This window comes from Somniosus microcephalus, chromosome 4 (assembly GCF_052327205.1).
Source record: "Somniosus microcephalus isolate GS21.2 chromosome 4, FLI_Smic_1.0, whole genome shotgun sequence".
Classification (NCBI taxonomy): Eukaryota; Metazoa; Chordata; class Chondrichthyes; order Squaliformes; family Somniosidae; genus Somniosus; species Somniosus microcephalus.
This window is the reverse complement of record NC_140990.1, coordinates 100258768-100273058: the sequence shown is the minus strand read 5'-3', so window position 1 is coordinate 100273058 and position 14291 is coordinate 100258768. Positions and strand designations below refer to the sequence as shown.

The window sequence follows — 14291 nt, the reverse complement described above, 5'->3', positions numbered from 1 at the left end:
CTCTCAAGGCATCATGTAACAGAACTTCCCCTTCTTTCCCCTGCAGTCCAAGCTGGCAACGATCCGAAAGGACCAGCGTCGAACCGGTGGCGGACCTCCATAAGTGGTCACTCTCACGGATCTTGAGGAGAGAGTGTACCAGATTTTTGGAGGACGTCTGAGTGGTCCTGTTACCACTGCAGCTGCCGACCCCCTTCTCGACAGCAAGGGTAAGGCTCTCACCTTTTTCAGCTGTCTCCTTCCACTTGGTCCCCCCGCCAGCATGCTTTCTCAGTGTGCAGCCATGTCAGAGCCTTGCCGCAATCTGGCATGCCTTGCCGCCAACCTGACCTTTTGCTAAAGCCACTCTTCCACCTCCCTGCTTTCAGATGCTGCATCACCAACTCGGGATCTGCGCCCTGAAGCTGCCAGTGCCAGTGCCTCCGGAGGCGAGGATCAGGAGGAAGCCAGAGCATCCGTTCCAACTTCAGGGGAGCGTACACATCTGCACACTGGGGATAGTAGTTCCCTGGAGGGGAGGGGGAGGGGCTCTGATGATGAGCCAGTTGACGGAACAAGCAGCATGCAGCAATGTGAGGGGGGTAGGCAAGTTCAGCCACCGGCTCCCCGGAGGGCAAGGCAGGGAGTGATGACTGCTGCACAGAGTGCAGAGGAGCTGCGTAGCCTGTCTGAAATGAGCACCCAGGCCCGGCTCAGGCACACTGAGCTGATGGCTGCAGTGGGGAGGATGCCTCAGTTGATAGAAACACTGGCAAAGAGTGTGTTGGACTTTGGAGCAGCAATGGAGAGGACTGTCCAGGGCTTCGGGGCAGCAATGGAGAGGACTGCCCAGGGCTTCGAGGCTGCTATGGAAAGGACTGTTCAGAGCTTCGGACAATCCCTGGAAAGGTCTGTCCAGGGCTTGTCCGAGGCAGTGGAAAGGACTGCTCCGGCCTTGTCTGAAGCAATGGAAAGAACTGTCCAGGGCTTCTCCGAAGCACTGGCACCTGCCACACAGGTCCTCACTGCTGCCACGCAGTCACTTGCTGGCCTCGTCCACACCCAGATTGAGGCAACGCGAACTCTCACTGCAGCCACCCTATCTGCATCAACTAGGATCACCCCGGGTCCTTCCAGTACCATACAAGGCCAGGAATCAGTGGAGCAGGTGATTGTGGCGGTTGAGCCGAACCGGTCCCCTCAGAGAGCCAGTGTGTCGTCCAAACATGGTGCAGGTGTCCTCTCTCGGCAGGTGACCATTGGTCATGCCACTGCTGGTACGTCTGCAGTGCAGCTGTCACCACCTGCAGGGCACACTGCTTCCAGCCATGCTCAGATCAAGCAGCCTGCGTCCGCACCCTCCAAGACCAGAGGTCGGCCAGGCCATCCCTCAGGGGCTTCTGCACTTCCACACAGTCAGCAGGCGTCCCCCAGCCTTGACTCCGCCACTGGGGTTCAATTATGTAGGAGCAGCAGGGAGGGAAGGGGCCAACCGCGAAAGAGAAGTCGTTCTCCATCAATGGGCCAGCAGTAGAGGGAGGTGCTGAGACGTTTCTTTGGCCAAATTCAAGGACTCCCTCACCTGTTGTGATTGTTGGAAATGGTTTGTTTAGTTTTGCGGCTTTGCCGAAGAGTTAACTGTTATTTTTTAGTTATGGTTTCTGTTGACATGACGTTGTTATGCTGGAAGGAAGGACTTTTGTGATGATATACCTATCAATTCGTCCAATAAAAAGCGACGAGTTAGGAACGTAACTAAAGGTTTTTATTGACTAAATAACAGAGCCCACCCTCGTGGGTGATCGGGTCCAACAAGGAGGAATACCAGCCAGTCGACTACCTTTATACCTGGGCAGGTAGGTGGAGCCATGGGCGGAGTCGGAGGTGGTCAGCCCAGGTATAACAGCGCGACAAGAGGCGACCTCGTATCGTGATACAACAGTGATAACGGTGATAACAATACAACAGTGATAACTATAGTGTAACGATAAAAGTGGTTTACCACATTCACCCCTTGTTTAGATTTGAGTCCGGCGGGGTGAAGTGTACTACCAGTTCTGGTATGTCAGTCTGTCCGGAGGCCTCGTAAGCCTCTCCGATCGTCGCAGCGGCGGTGCTGCATTATCCGGTGTTAGTGCTGGTGTCTGCGTGGTCGGCGAAGGCTCGTGGGGTTCCGGCATGCCGTCTACCTGGGCTGGAATTGGGGGGGTGGTGGGGGGGGTAAAGGTGGTGTCTCCGGAGTGCCCGAGGGTGCGAGGTCTCGTAAGGAGACAGTGTCCTCCCGCCCGTCTGGGTAAGCCACGTAGGCGTACTGGGGGTTGGCGTGCAGGAGGTTCACCCTTTCGACCAGGGGGTCTGTTTTATGGGCCCTCACGTGCTTTCGCAGCAAGACGGGCCCCGGAGAGGTCAGCCAGGTTGGTAGAGTGGTTCCCGTAGTCGACTTCCTGGGGAAAACAAACATTCGTTCATGGGGGGTGGCGTTAACGGCAGTGCAAAGTAGTGACCGGATGGAGTGCAGCGCTGTCGGGGGGACTTCCTGCCAGCGGGAGGTTGGGAGGCCCTTAGACTTTAAGGCTAAGAGGACGGCCTTCCATACCGTCGCGTTCTCTCTTTCCACCTGGCCGTTCCCTTGGGGGTTGTAGCTGGTGGTCCTACTTGCTGCAATACCTCTCGCTAGTAGGAACTGACGGAGTTCCTCGCTCATGAAAGAGGAGCCCCGGTCACGATGTATATAGTTTGGGAACCCGAACAAGGCGAAGAGGTCGTTCAGGCATTTAATGACCGTGGTACTGGTCATGTCTGGGCAGGGGAAGGCAAAGGGGAAACGGGAGTACTCATCAACAATGTTGAGGAAGTACACATTACGGTCAGAGGACGGGAGGGGCCCCTTAAAGTCGATGCTCAGGCGCTCGAAGGGGCGGGTGGCCTTGATCAGGCTTGCTCTGTCCGGCCTAAAGAAGTGCGGTTTGCACTCGGCGCAGGTCTGGCAGTTCCTGGTTATGGTCCTGACCTCCTCGATGGAGTAGGGCAGGTTGCGGGCCTTAATGAAGTGGTAAAGTCTGGTGACCCCGGGGTGGCAGAGGTCGTTGTGGAGGGTCTGAAGTCTATCACTTTGCGCGCTGGCGCATGTAATTCGTGACAGAGCATCGGGGGGTTCGTTCAGCTTACCTGGCCGGTACAAGATATCATAATCGTAGGTGGAGAGCTCGATTCTCCACCTCAAGATCTTGTCATTCTTGATTTTGCCCCTCAGCTTGTTATTAAACATAAAAGCGACCGAACGTTGGTCGGTAAGGAGGGTAAATCGTTTGCCTGCCAGGTAGTGCCTCCAGCGTCGTACCGCCTCCACAATCGCCTGGGCCTCCTTCTCGACCGACGAGTGTCGGATCTCAGGGCCCTGTAGGGTCCTTGAGAAGAAGGCCACCGGTCTCCCCTCCTGGTTAAGGGTGGCGGCTAGGGCGAAGTCGGATGCATCGCTCTCGACTTGGAAGGGGATGGACTCATCCACTGCGTGCATAGTGGCCTTGGCAATGTCTCCCTTAATGAGGGAGAAGGCTGCGCACGCTTCCTCCGTAAGGGGGAAGGATGTGGACTTCATGAGGGGTCTGGCTTTGTCCGCATAATTGGGCACCCATTGGGCATAGTAGGCGAAGAGCCCCAGGGTTCTCTTAAGTGCCTTAGGGCAGTGGGGGAGGGGTAGCTCCATGAGGGGGCGCATTCTTTCGGGGTCGGGGCCGATGAGTCCGTTCTCTACTACACAGCCAAGGATGGCAAGGCGCGAGGTGTTAAACACACATTTCTCCTTATTGTAGGTGAGGTTCAGCCGTTGGGCTGTACGGAGGAATTTCTCCAGATTCACGTCGTGGTCCTGCCGGTCGCGGCCGCAGATGGTGACGTTATCTAGGTAGGGGAATGTGGCCTGCAGTCCGTTCTGGTCAACCATCCGGTCCATCTCCCTTTGGAAGACCGAGACCCCGTTGGTGACACCGAAGGGGACCCTAAGGAGGTGGTATAGGCGCCCATTCGCCTCGAAGGCGGTGTACTGGCGGTCCTCGGGGTGGATAGGGAGTTGGTGGTAGGCCGACTTAAGGTCGATGGTCGAAAATACGCGGTATTGTGCAATCTGATTGACCATGTCAGATATGCGGGGAAGGGGGTATGCGTCCAGCTGGGTGTATCTGTTTATGGTCTGGCTGTAGTCGATGACCAGGCGATTTTTATCGCCGGTCTTAACGACCACGACCTGGGCACGCCAGGGGCTGTTGCTCCCCTCGATGATGCCCTCCTTCAGGAGACGCTGCACCTCAGAGCTAATGAAAGCTCTGTCCCCAGCGCTGTACCGCCTGCTCTTGGTAGCGACGGGTTTGCAGTCGGGGGTGAGGTTAGCGAACAGGGAAGGTGGCGGCACCTTGAGGGTGGATAGGCTGCAGGTGTTACGCGGTGGGCGGTTTAACCTTCGCTGGTTGTCGACTGTGAGTGGGGGGAGGGGTCCACCGTATGCTAGGGTTACACTTTGGAGGTGGGATTGGAAGTCCAGCCCTAGTAGGACGGCAGCGCAGAGCTGGGGGAGGACGAGGAGTTTAAAGTTTTTATACTCTGTACCCCTAACCGACAAGGTCACAGCACAGTAGCCGCTAATGTCCGTGGCGTGGGACCTCGATGCCATCGAGATTCGGTTGCGCGTTGGCAGGACAGGGAGGGAGTAGTGGCTCACCGTGTCTGGGTGGATGAAGCTCTCCGTGCTTCCGCTGTCGAACAGGCAGGTCGTGGCGTGGCCGTTTACTTTGATGTCCATCATCGACTTGGACAGGTGGTGTGGGCGGGCTTGATCCAGAGTGACGGAGGCTAGCGTGTAGGTAAGCGAGTCGTTGTCGTCTGCGGGCGAGGCGGTCGTCGGGTCCGGGGGCCCGGTGGCAGTCGGGCGTGGTGGGTAAAATGGCGTCTCCCACGAGGTAGGACAAAATGGCGGAGAAGATGGCTGCCCCATAACTCACATGAGGCACTATTGGGGTCGGTTGCCTTGATCAAAGATGGCCGCCCCATGACTCACGTGTGGGGATACTGGCCTCAGTTGCCGTGAAAGAAGATGGCCGCCCCCACAGTTCGCATGAGGCACTGCTGGCCTCTGAAGATCCGCTCCCGCAGGCCTTAGAGACGTGGCCTTTCTTCCTGCAGGTTGTGCAGGTAGAGTTCCTGGCTGGGCAGCGCGACCTCGGGTGCTTCTCCTGGCCGCAAAAGAAGCAGCCGGCGGCCCGATCGCGGGTGCCCGATGTCGGAGCCGGTACCGGGGGTGGCGGGCCCGGTCGGGTCCGGGACGCCGACGCTGAGGTAGGTCCCGGGGGCGGCGCTGCGAAGGGTATTGCGGTAGGGGTCGGGCCCGAGTCCCAGGGTCGCGAGCAGTACCTGGAAAACGCCTCCTGGTCCTGATGGGCCACCTCCAGGGAGAGAGCGAGGGCTTCAGCTTTGTCCAGGTCGAGGTCTTTAGCTTCAAGCAGTCTTTGCCGTGAGTAGTCGGACCGTAGGCCTTTCACAAAGGCATCGCGGATATTATCCTCCGTATTTTCAACAGCCGTCACCGCTTTAAAGTCACAGTTCCTGCCGAGTGCTCTTAGCGCCCGTAAAAATTCAGCTACAGACTCTCCTGGCTGTTGCGGGCGGGATCTTAGGAGGTGCCTGGTGTACATGTAATTTACCGGGCTGCGGTACTGCTGTTTCAGTAGGTTGATAGCGGCCTCGTACGTAGTCGTGTCCTATATGAGTGCGTATACTCTCGGGCTCGCTTGGGCGTTCAGAAGTCTTAGTTTGGATCTCTGCGGGGCGCCGGATTCTTCCAGGTAGGATTCGAAGCAGTCCAGCCAGTGTTTGAAGTTGAGGGCTGCGTTTGCTGCCTGTGGGTTTAGATCCAGGTACGGTGGTTTGAGGGCTTGCAGCCAAGCCGGCTGGTGTGGCTGTGCTTCTGGGAGGGCTTCTGGCTGGCCAGTAGTAGACATCTTTAAAATTTAGTCAATAAAATTGATATACCTATCAATTCGTCCAATAAAAAGCGACGAGTTAGGAACGTAACTAAAGGTTTTTATTGACTAAATAACAGAGCCCACCCTCGTGGGTGATCAGGTCCAACAAGGAGGAATACCAGCCAGTCGACTACCTTTATACCTGGGCAGGTAGGTGGAGCCATGGGCGGAGTCGGAGGTGGTCAGCCCAGGTATAACAGCACGACAAGAGGCGACCTCGTATCGTGATACAACAGTGATAACGGTGATAACAATACAACAGTGATAACTATAGTGTAACGATAAAAGTGGTTTACCACATGTGACAATAAAGAAAAGCTTTAATTTGCAATGGTACACGTAACTATTTACAGTCATGCTGGCCTTCAGAGCCTTTCAAAGATCCGAAGTGCGCAGGACGAATGACACCCATCATTCCACAAGAGGGGCCTGGAACCGAGTCCTGATGAGCCTCTGACGGACGGCCCTTCCACTTTCAGGAGCCCTCCCATCTTCCTCCTCCTCCTCCTCCTCCTCGTCCGCATGCTCCTCCTCCTCCTCCTCGTCCGCATGCTCCTCCTCTTCCTCCTCGTCCACCTGCTCCTCCTCCTCCTCCTCCTCCTTGTCCGCCTGCTCTGCTGGACCTTGAGGGACAGCTGGCATTGGCTGGGTGCGTCGAATCCCCAAGTTGTGGAGCATGCAGTAGACGACGACGATGTGACCCACTTGTTCCGGCGAGTACTGCAGGGCTCCCCCCGAATGGTCCAGACAGCGGAAACGCTGTTTGAGCACACCATTAGTGTGCTCTACAATGTTCCTGGTCGCCTGATGACTGCTGTTGTACAGCTCTTCTGCTGGGGTGGTGGCCAAATGGAGTGGTGTCATGAGCCATGGGCAGAGAGGAGGATAGCCCTTGTCCCCAAGAAGCCAGCCTCGTGGGTGAGCCGGCCCCTCAAAAAGGTCACAAACTGAGGTCTGCCACAGGATGAAGGCATCGTGGCTGCTCCCTGGGAATTGGGCGTTGACTGCCATGATCATTTGGCGGTGGTCACAGACCAGCTGCACATTGAGAGAGTGGAACCCCTTGCGGTTGCGGAAGTCCTCAGGATTGAGTAATGGTGCCCGCAAAGCCACGTGTGTGCAATCAATCACCCCCTGCACCATGGGGAAGTCCGCAATAGCAGCGAAGCCCTGCGCGCGCTCCGCCTGCTTCTCCAGGCTCAGAGGGAAGGTGATGAATTGACGCCTTCGTCTATAAAGGGCAGCTGTAACTTGTCGGATGCAACAATTGACTGCAAACTGAGAGATATTCGCAATGTCCCCAGTGGCTGACTGAAAGGATCCGGTGGCATAGAAATTGAGGGCAACAGTCACTTTAACGGACACCGACAGAGAGGTCCTGCACCGTAGACGCGGCTGCAGATCCTGAGCAAGCAGGTGGCACAGCTCAGTTACAACCTCCTTCCCGAATCGGAGCCTTCGCACACACTGCTCCTCCGACATTGCAAGGTATGAGACCTGCTGCCTGAATACCCTCGCAGCGTACCCTCGGATTGGCCGACCTCCATTGCCCCTCCTCCTTCTGGCTAATCCCGGCCCTCTCTCCCGCCGTCTCTCTGCCCCTTCACAGTGTCAGGCCATGAGGATGTTGTCATCCAAAGCAGCTCCCATTCCGATGCCAGTCGGTCAAAACGCTGTTAGGTGTAGAGAGAGAGCGACTGGGATGGAAGAGAGAGAGCAACTGGGGGGAAGAGAGCGAGCGACGGGGGGGAGAGAGAGAGCGAGAGGCTGGAGGGAAGAGAGCGAGCGAGAGCCTGGGGGGAAGAGAGCGAGCGAGAGACTGGGGGGAAGAGAGAGAGCGGGTGATTGGGGGGAAGAGAGAGAGCGAGAGACTGGGGGAAGAGAGAGAGTGAGAGACTGGGGGGAAGAGAGACAGCGAGAGACTGGGGGGAAGAGAGAGAGAGAGAGACTGGGGGGAAGAGAGAGAGAGCAACTGGGGGGAAGAGAGAGAGCGACTGGGGGGAAGAGAGAGAGCGACTGGGGGGAAGAGCGAGAGCGACTGGGGGGATTGGGAAGGGGGAGGGAGGGGAGGGGGGAGGAAGGGGAGGGGGGAGGGGTGAGGAAGGGGGAAGGGGGGGAGGGGCGGAGGAGGGTAGGGGGGAGGGGGGGAGGGCGGAAGGGGGGAAGGTGGGAGGGGAGGAGGGAGGGGCGCAGAATGGGGGAGGGGCGGGGGAGGGGGGAGGGAGGGGGAGAGGGGAGTGGGAGGTGTGGGGGGGAGGGGAGGGGTGTGTGTGTGGGGGAGGGGGGGTGTGGGGGGGAAGGAAGGGGGAGGGGGAGAAAGGGAGGGGGGGGAGAAAGGGAGGGGGGAGCTAGCAGACCCTTTCCCCTCTGCCGGCAATGGCTCCGTGCCACCCCACGTACTGACATGGCTCAGCCCGAGCCCCGCCCTCCCCAGCCCCCACCTCCTGAGCCCCGCCCTGCTGAGCACCGGCCTCCTGAGCCCCGCCCTCCTGAGCACCGGCCTCCCGAGCCCCCCGATCCCGCTCTCTCGAGCCCCGCTCCCCCGAGCCCCGCGCTCGCGCTCTCCCGAGCCCCGCCCCCCCCCGAGCCCCGCGCTCGCGCTCTCCCGAGCCTCGCCCGAGCCAGCTTCAAGACCAGAGAGAGAGACGCCGCCGCGCAACCTACCGCCTGAGGCCCGGCCGGGCTCAAGTCACGCTCCGGGCGGAAGTTGGCACACGCGCTGACTCCTGCCCCGCCCGCCTTTACTAAGATGGCGGCAGGTGGCGATGCTCGGCTCAGGCCCGCCCCCTCCAGCCTTCACAAAGATGGTGGCGATCGCGGGCCTTTTGTTGATCGTGATGGGAGGTGCCTAGCTCGGGCGTGGCTGGGCAACAGAGGCCCAGGCTTCGCGGCCTGGAAAAACGGTGAAAGGTAGGAAAATTACAGAGGTTAGAGAAAAGATTTACAAATTAATTAACTTTTTTTAAAACACAATTTGTGTTTTAAAAGCACCTTTTTTTTTGCTGGACATGTAGATTTGAAAAGAAACACGCAGAAAGTGGGAAAAAGAAATGAACAGTTTGGAATCAAGATGGCGGCCACTCACCTCATTTCAGAACGATAAGGCCCGCCCACACACGCACCGATTGGTCCACCCTCAGGTCACTGAAGTGTAGGATTGGTCAATCGTCCTGTCACTCGACTCTAGGATGGCCCGCCTGCACACGCTATGAATCCGCCACCACGACGCAGCGATTGGTCGACCATCGGGTCACTCGACTGTACGATTGGTCAACCTTGACGTCACTCAATGCTAATGAGTGGATAATGAGCGGAATTTTGAACGTTTTTTGGATACTGTGGGCACAATCTTTGTCTCACCAAAACGTAAATACGCTTATGACCGTTCTGGAATCGTAAGCTTTCTTTTGATGTAATGCACGTGTCGGTACGCTCTATAACTTGAGAGTGTATAGCCGGACGGACAGACAAACAGACAGACAGACAGATCGACCGCTTTTATATATAGACTAGCTGAAGTGCCCGGCGGTGCCGAGGGATTTATGAGGGCATGTTGTTGTTGGAAGAGAGAGATAGAGCGACTGGGGGGAAGAGAGAGAGCAACTGGGATAAAGAGAGAGAGCGACAGGGGGAAGAGAGAGAGCGACTGGGGGGAAGAGAGAGAGCGACTGGGGGGAAGAGAGAGCGAGAGAGACTGGGGGGAAGAGAGAGAGGGAGAGACTGGGGGGAAGAGAGAGAGCGAGAGACTGGGGGGAAGAGAGAGAGCAACTGGGGGGAAGAGAGAGAGCGACTGGGGGAAGAGAGAGCGACTGGGGGGAAGGGGAAGGGGAAGGGGGAGGAAGGGGAAGGGGAGGGGGGGAGGAAGGGGAGGGGGAGGGGTGAGGAAGGGGGGGAGGGGCGGAGGAGGGGAGGGGGATGGGGGAGGGGGGAAGGGGAGAGGTGGGGAGGGGAGGGGGGAGGGGCGCGGAATGGGGGGGAGGGGCAGGGGAGGGGAGGGGGAGCGGGGAGGGGAGGTGTGAGGGGGAGGGGGGTGTGTGTGGGGAAGGGGGGGTGTGGGGGGGAAGAAGGGGGGAGGGGGGAGAAAGGGAGGGGGGGAGAAAGGGAGGGGGGAGCTAGCAGACCCTTTCCCCTCTGCCGGCAATGGCTCCGTGCCGCCCCACGTACTGACATGGCTCAGCCCGAGCCCTGCCCTCCCGAGCCCCCACCTCCTGAGCCCCGCCCTGCTGAGCACCGGCCTCCTGAGCCCTGCCCTCCCAAGCACCGGCCTCCCGAGCCCCGCGATCCCGCACTCCCGAGCCCCGCACTCCCGCGCCCCACGCTCGTGCTCTCCCGAGCCCCGCTTCCCCGAGCCCCGCGCTCGCGCTCTCCCGAGCCCCGCCCCCCCGAGCCCCGCGCTCGCACTCTCCCGAGCCCTGCCCAAGCCAGCTTCAAGACCAGAGAGACGCCGCCGCGCAACCTACCGCCCGAGGCCCGGCCGGACTCAAGTTGCGCTCCGGGCGGAAGTTGACACGCGCGCTGACTCCTGCCCCGCCCACCTTTACTAAGATGGCGGCGGTGGTGACGCTCGGCTCAGGCCCGCCCCCTCCAGCCTTCACAAAGATGGTGGCGATGGCGGGCCTTTTGTTGATCGTGACGTTGGTGCCTAGCTCGGGAGTGGCTGGGGAATAGAGGCCCAGGCTTCGCGGACTGGAAAAACGGTGAAAGGTAGGAAAATTATAGAGGTTAGAGAAAAGATTTACAAATTAATTAACTTTTTTTAAAAAACAATTTGTGTTTTAAAAGCAGCTTTTCTTTTGCTGGACATGTAGATTTGAAAAGAAACACGCAGAAAGTGGGAAAAAGAAATGAACAGTTTGGAATCAAGATGGCAGCCACTCACCTCATTTCAGAACGACAAGGCCCGCCCACACATGCACCGATTGGTCCACCGTCAGGTCACTGAAGTGTAGGATTGGTCAATCGTCCTGTCACTCGACTCTAGGATGGCCCGCCAGCACATGCTATGAACCCGCCACCACGACGCAGCGATTGGTCGATCATCGGGTCACTCGACTGTATGATTGGTCAACCTTGACATCACTCAATGCTAATGAGCGGACAATGAGCGGAATTTTGAACGTTTTTTGGGTACTGTGGGCACAATTTTTGTCTCACCAAAACGTAAATACGCTTATGACCGTTCTGGAATCGTAAGCTTTCTTTTGATGTAATGCACGTGTCCGTACGCTCTGTAACTTGAGAGTGTATAGCCGGACAGACAGACAGACAGACAGACAGACCGACCACTTTTATATATAGACTAGCTGAAGTGCCCGGCGGTGCCGAGGGATTTATGAGGGCATGTTGTGGTTGGAAGAGAGAGAGAGAGCGACTGGGGGGAAGAGAGAGAGTGACTGCAGGGAAGAGAGAGAGCGACTGGGGGGGAAGAGAGAGAGCGACTGGGGGGAAGAGAGAGAGCGACTGGGATAAAGAGAGAGAGCGACTGGGGGGAAGAGAGAGAGCAAGAGACTGGGGGGAAGAGAGAGAGCGAGAGACTGGGGGGAAGAGAGAGAGCGAGAGACTGGGGGGAAGAGAGAGCGAGAGACTGGGGAGAAGAGAGAGAGCGAGAGACTGCAGGAAGAGAGAAAGTAAGAGACTGGGGGGAAGAGAGAGAGCGACTGGGGGGAAGAGAGAGAGCGACTGGGGCGAAGAGAGAGAGCGACTGGGGGGAAGGGGAAGGGGAGGAAGGGGAAGGGGGAGGGGGGAGGAAGGGGAGGGGGAGGGGGGAGAAGGTGGGGAGGGGGGAGGGGCGGAGGAGGGGAGGGGGAGGGGGGGAAGGGGGGAGGAAGGGGAGAGGGGGAGGGGAGGGGGGAGGGGCGCGGAATGGGGGGAGGGGCGGGGGAGGGGAGGGGGGGGGAGCGGGGAGGTGGAGGCGTGGGGGGGAGGGGGTTGTGTGGTGGGGAGGGGTGTGTGGGGGGGGAAGGGGGAGGGAGGGGGGAGAAAGGGAGAGCGGGAGAAAGGGAGGGGGGAACTAGCAGTCCCTTTCCCCTCTGCCGGCAATGGCTGCGTGCCGCCCCACATACTGACATGGCTCAGCCCAAGCCCCGCCCTCCCGAGCCCCCGCCTCCTGAGCCCCGCCCTGCTGAGCACCGGCCTCCTGAGCGCCGCCCTCCCGAGCACCGGCCTCCCGAGCCCCGCTATCTTGCTCTCCCGAGCCCCGCCCTTCCGTGCCCCACGCTCGCGCTCTCCTGAGCCCCGTTCCCCCGAGCCCCGCGCTCGCGCTCTCCTGAGCCCCACTCCCCCAAGCCCCGCGCTCGCGCTCTCCCGAGCCCCGCCCATGCCAGCTTCAAGACCAGAGAGAGAGACGCCGCCGCGCAACCTAACGCCTGAGGCCCGGCCGGACTCAGTCGCGCTCCGGGTGGAAATTGACGCATGCGCTGACTCCTGCCCCGCCCGCCTTTACTAAGATGGCGGCGGTGGTGATGTTCGGCTCAGGCCCGCCCCCTCCAGCCTTCACAAAGATGGTGGCGATCGCGGGCCTTTTGTTGATCGTGATGGGAGGTGCCTTGCTCGGGCGTGGCTGGGCAAGAGAGGCCCAGGCTTCGCGGCCTGGAAAAACAGTGAAAGGTAGGAAAATTATAGAGGTGAGAGAAAAGATTTACAAATTAATTAATATTTAAAAAAAAACAATTTTTGTTTTAAAAGCAACTTTTTTTTTGCTGGACATGTAGATTTGAAAAGAAACACGCAGAAAGTGGGGAAAAGAAATGAACAGTTTGGAATCAAGATGGCGGCCACTCCCCTCATTTCAGAATGATAAGGCCCGCCCACACACGCACCGATTGGTCCACCATCAGGTCACTGAAGTGTAGGATTGGTCAATCGTCCTGTCACTCGACTCTAGGATGGCCCGCCTGCACACGCTATGAACCCGCCACCGCGACGCAGCGATTGGTCGACCATCGGGTCATTCGACTGTACGATTGGGCAACCTTAACATCACTCAATGCCAATGAGCGGATAATGAGCGGAATTTTGAACGTTTTTTGGATACTGTGGGCACAATTTTTGTCTCACCAAAACGTAAATATGCTTATGAACGTTCTGGAATCGTAAGCTTTCTTTTGATGTAATGCACGTGGCGGTACGCTCATAACTTGAGAGTGTATAGCCGGCAGACAGACAGACAGGCAGACAGATCAACCACTTTTATATATAGACAAGCTAAAGTGCCCGGCGGTGCCGAGGGATTTATGCGGGCATGTTGTTGTTGGAAGAGAGAGAGAGAGAGCGACTGGGGTGAAGAGAGAGAGCGGCTGGGGGGAAGAGAGAGAGCGGCTGGGGGGAAGAGAGAGAGCGACTGGGAGGAAGAGAGAGAGTGACTGGGGGGAAGAGAGAGAGCGACTGGGATAAAGAGAGAGAGCGACTGGGGGGAAGAGAGAGAGCGACTGGGGGGAAGAGAGAGAGCGACTGGGGGGAAGAGAGAGAGCGAGAGACTGGGGGGAAGAGAGAGAGCGAGAGATTGGGGGGAAGAGAGAGAGCGAGAGACTGGGGGGAAGAGAGAGAGTGAGAGACTGGGGGGAAGAGAGAGCGAGAGACTGGGGAGAAGAGAGAGAGCGAGAGACTGGGGGAAGAGAGAGAGCGAGAGACTGGGGGAAGAGAGAGAGCTAGAGACTGGGGGGAAGAGAGACAGCGAGAGACTGGGGAAGAGATAGAGCAACTGGGGGAAGAGAGAGAGCGACTGGGGGAACAGAGAGAGCGACGAAGGGGATGGGGGAGGAAGTGGAAAGGGGAGGAAGGGGAAGGGGAGGAAGGGGAAGGGGGGAGAAGGGGGAGGGGGAGGGGGGGAAGGGGGAGGGGGAGGGGGGAAGGGGAGGAAGGGGAGGGAGGAGGGGGGAGGAAGGGGAAGGGGAGGAGGGGGAAGGGGAGGGGGGAGGAAGGGGAGGGGGGAGGGTGGGGGGGAGGAAGGGGAGGGGGAGGGGAGGGGCAGGGAATGGGGGGGAGGGGCGGGGGATGGGAGGGCGGAGGGGTGAGGGGAGGGGGGTGGGGGAGAGGGGAGGGGGGGTGGGGGGGAGGGGGTGTGGGGGGGAAGGAGAGGGCAGGGGGGAGAAAGGGAGGGGGGAGAAAGAGAGGGGGAAAGAAAGGGAGGGGGGAGCTAGCAGACCCTGTCCCCTCTGCTGGCGATGGCTCCGCGGAGCTCCGTGCCACCCCACGTACTGACATGTCTCAGCCTGAGCCCCGCCCTCCCGAGCCCCTGCCTCCCGAGCCCCGCCCCTCCAAGCACCGACCTCCTGAGCCCCGCCCTCCCGAGCACCGGCC

At 58.9% G+C, this 14291-nt stretch overlaps 1 protein-coding gene across 1 annotated transcript; it reads left to right on the top strand.

The window, feature by feature from the left end:
* Window positions 1-154: 154 nt before the first annotated feature.
* LOC147119585 (uncharacterized) lies at window positions 155-12969 on the top strand. The gene is made up of 3 exons (XM_085984122.1): window positions 155-209; window positions 369-1051; window positions 12877-12969. The coding sequence occupies exons 2-3, from the start codon at window positions 563-565 to the stop codon at window positions 12967-12969; spliced, it is 582 nt and encodes a 193-aa protein (XP_085840248.1). The 5' UTR covers window positions 155-209; window positions 369-562.
* Window positions 12970-14291: the final 1322 nt, after the last annotated feature.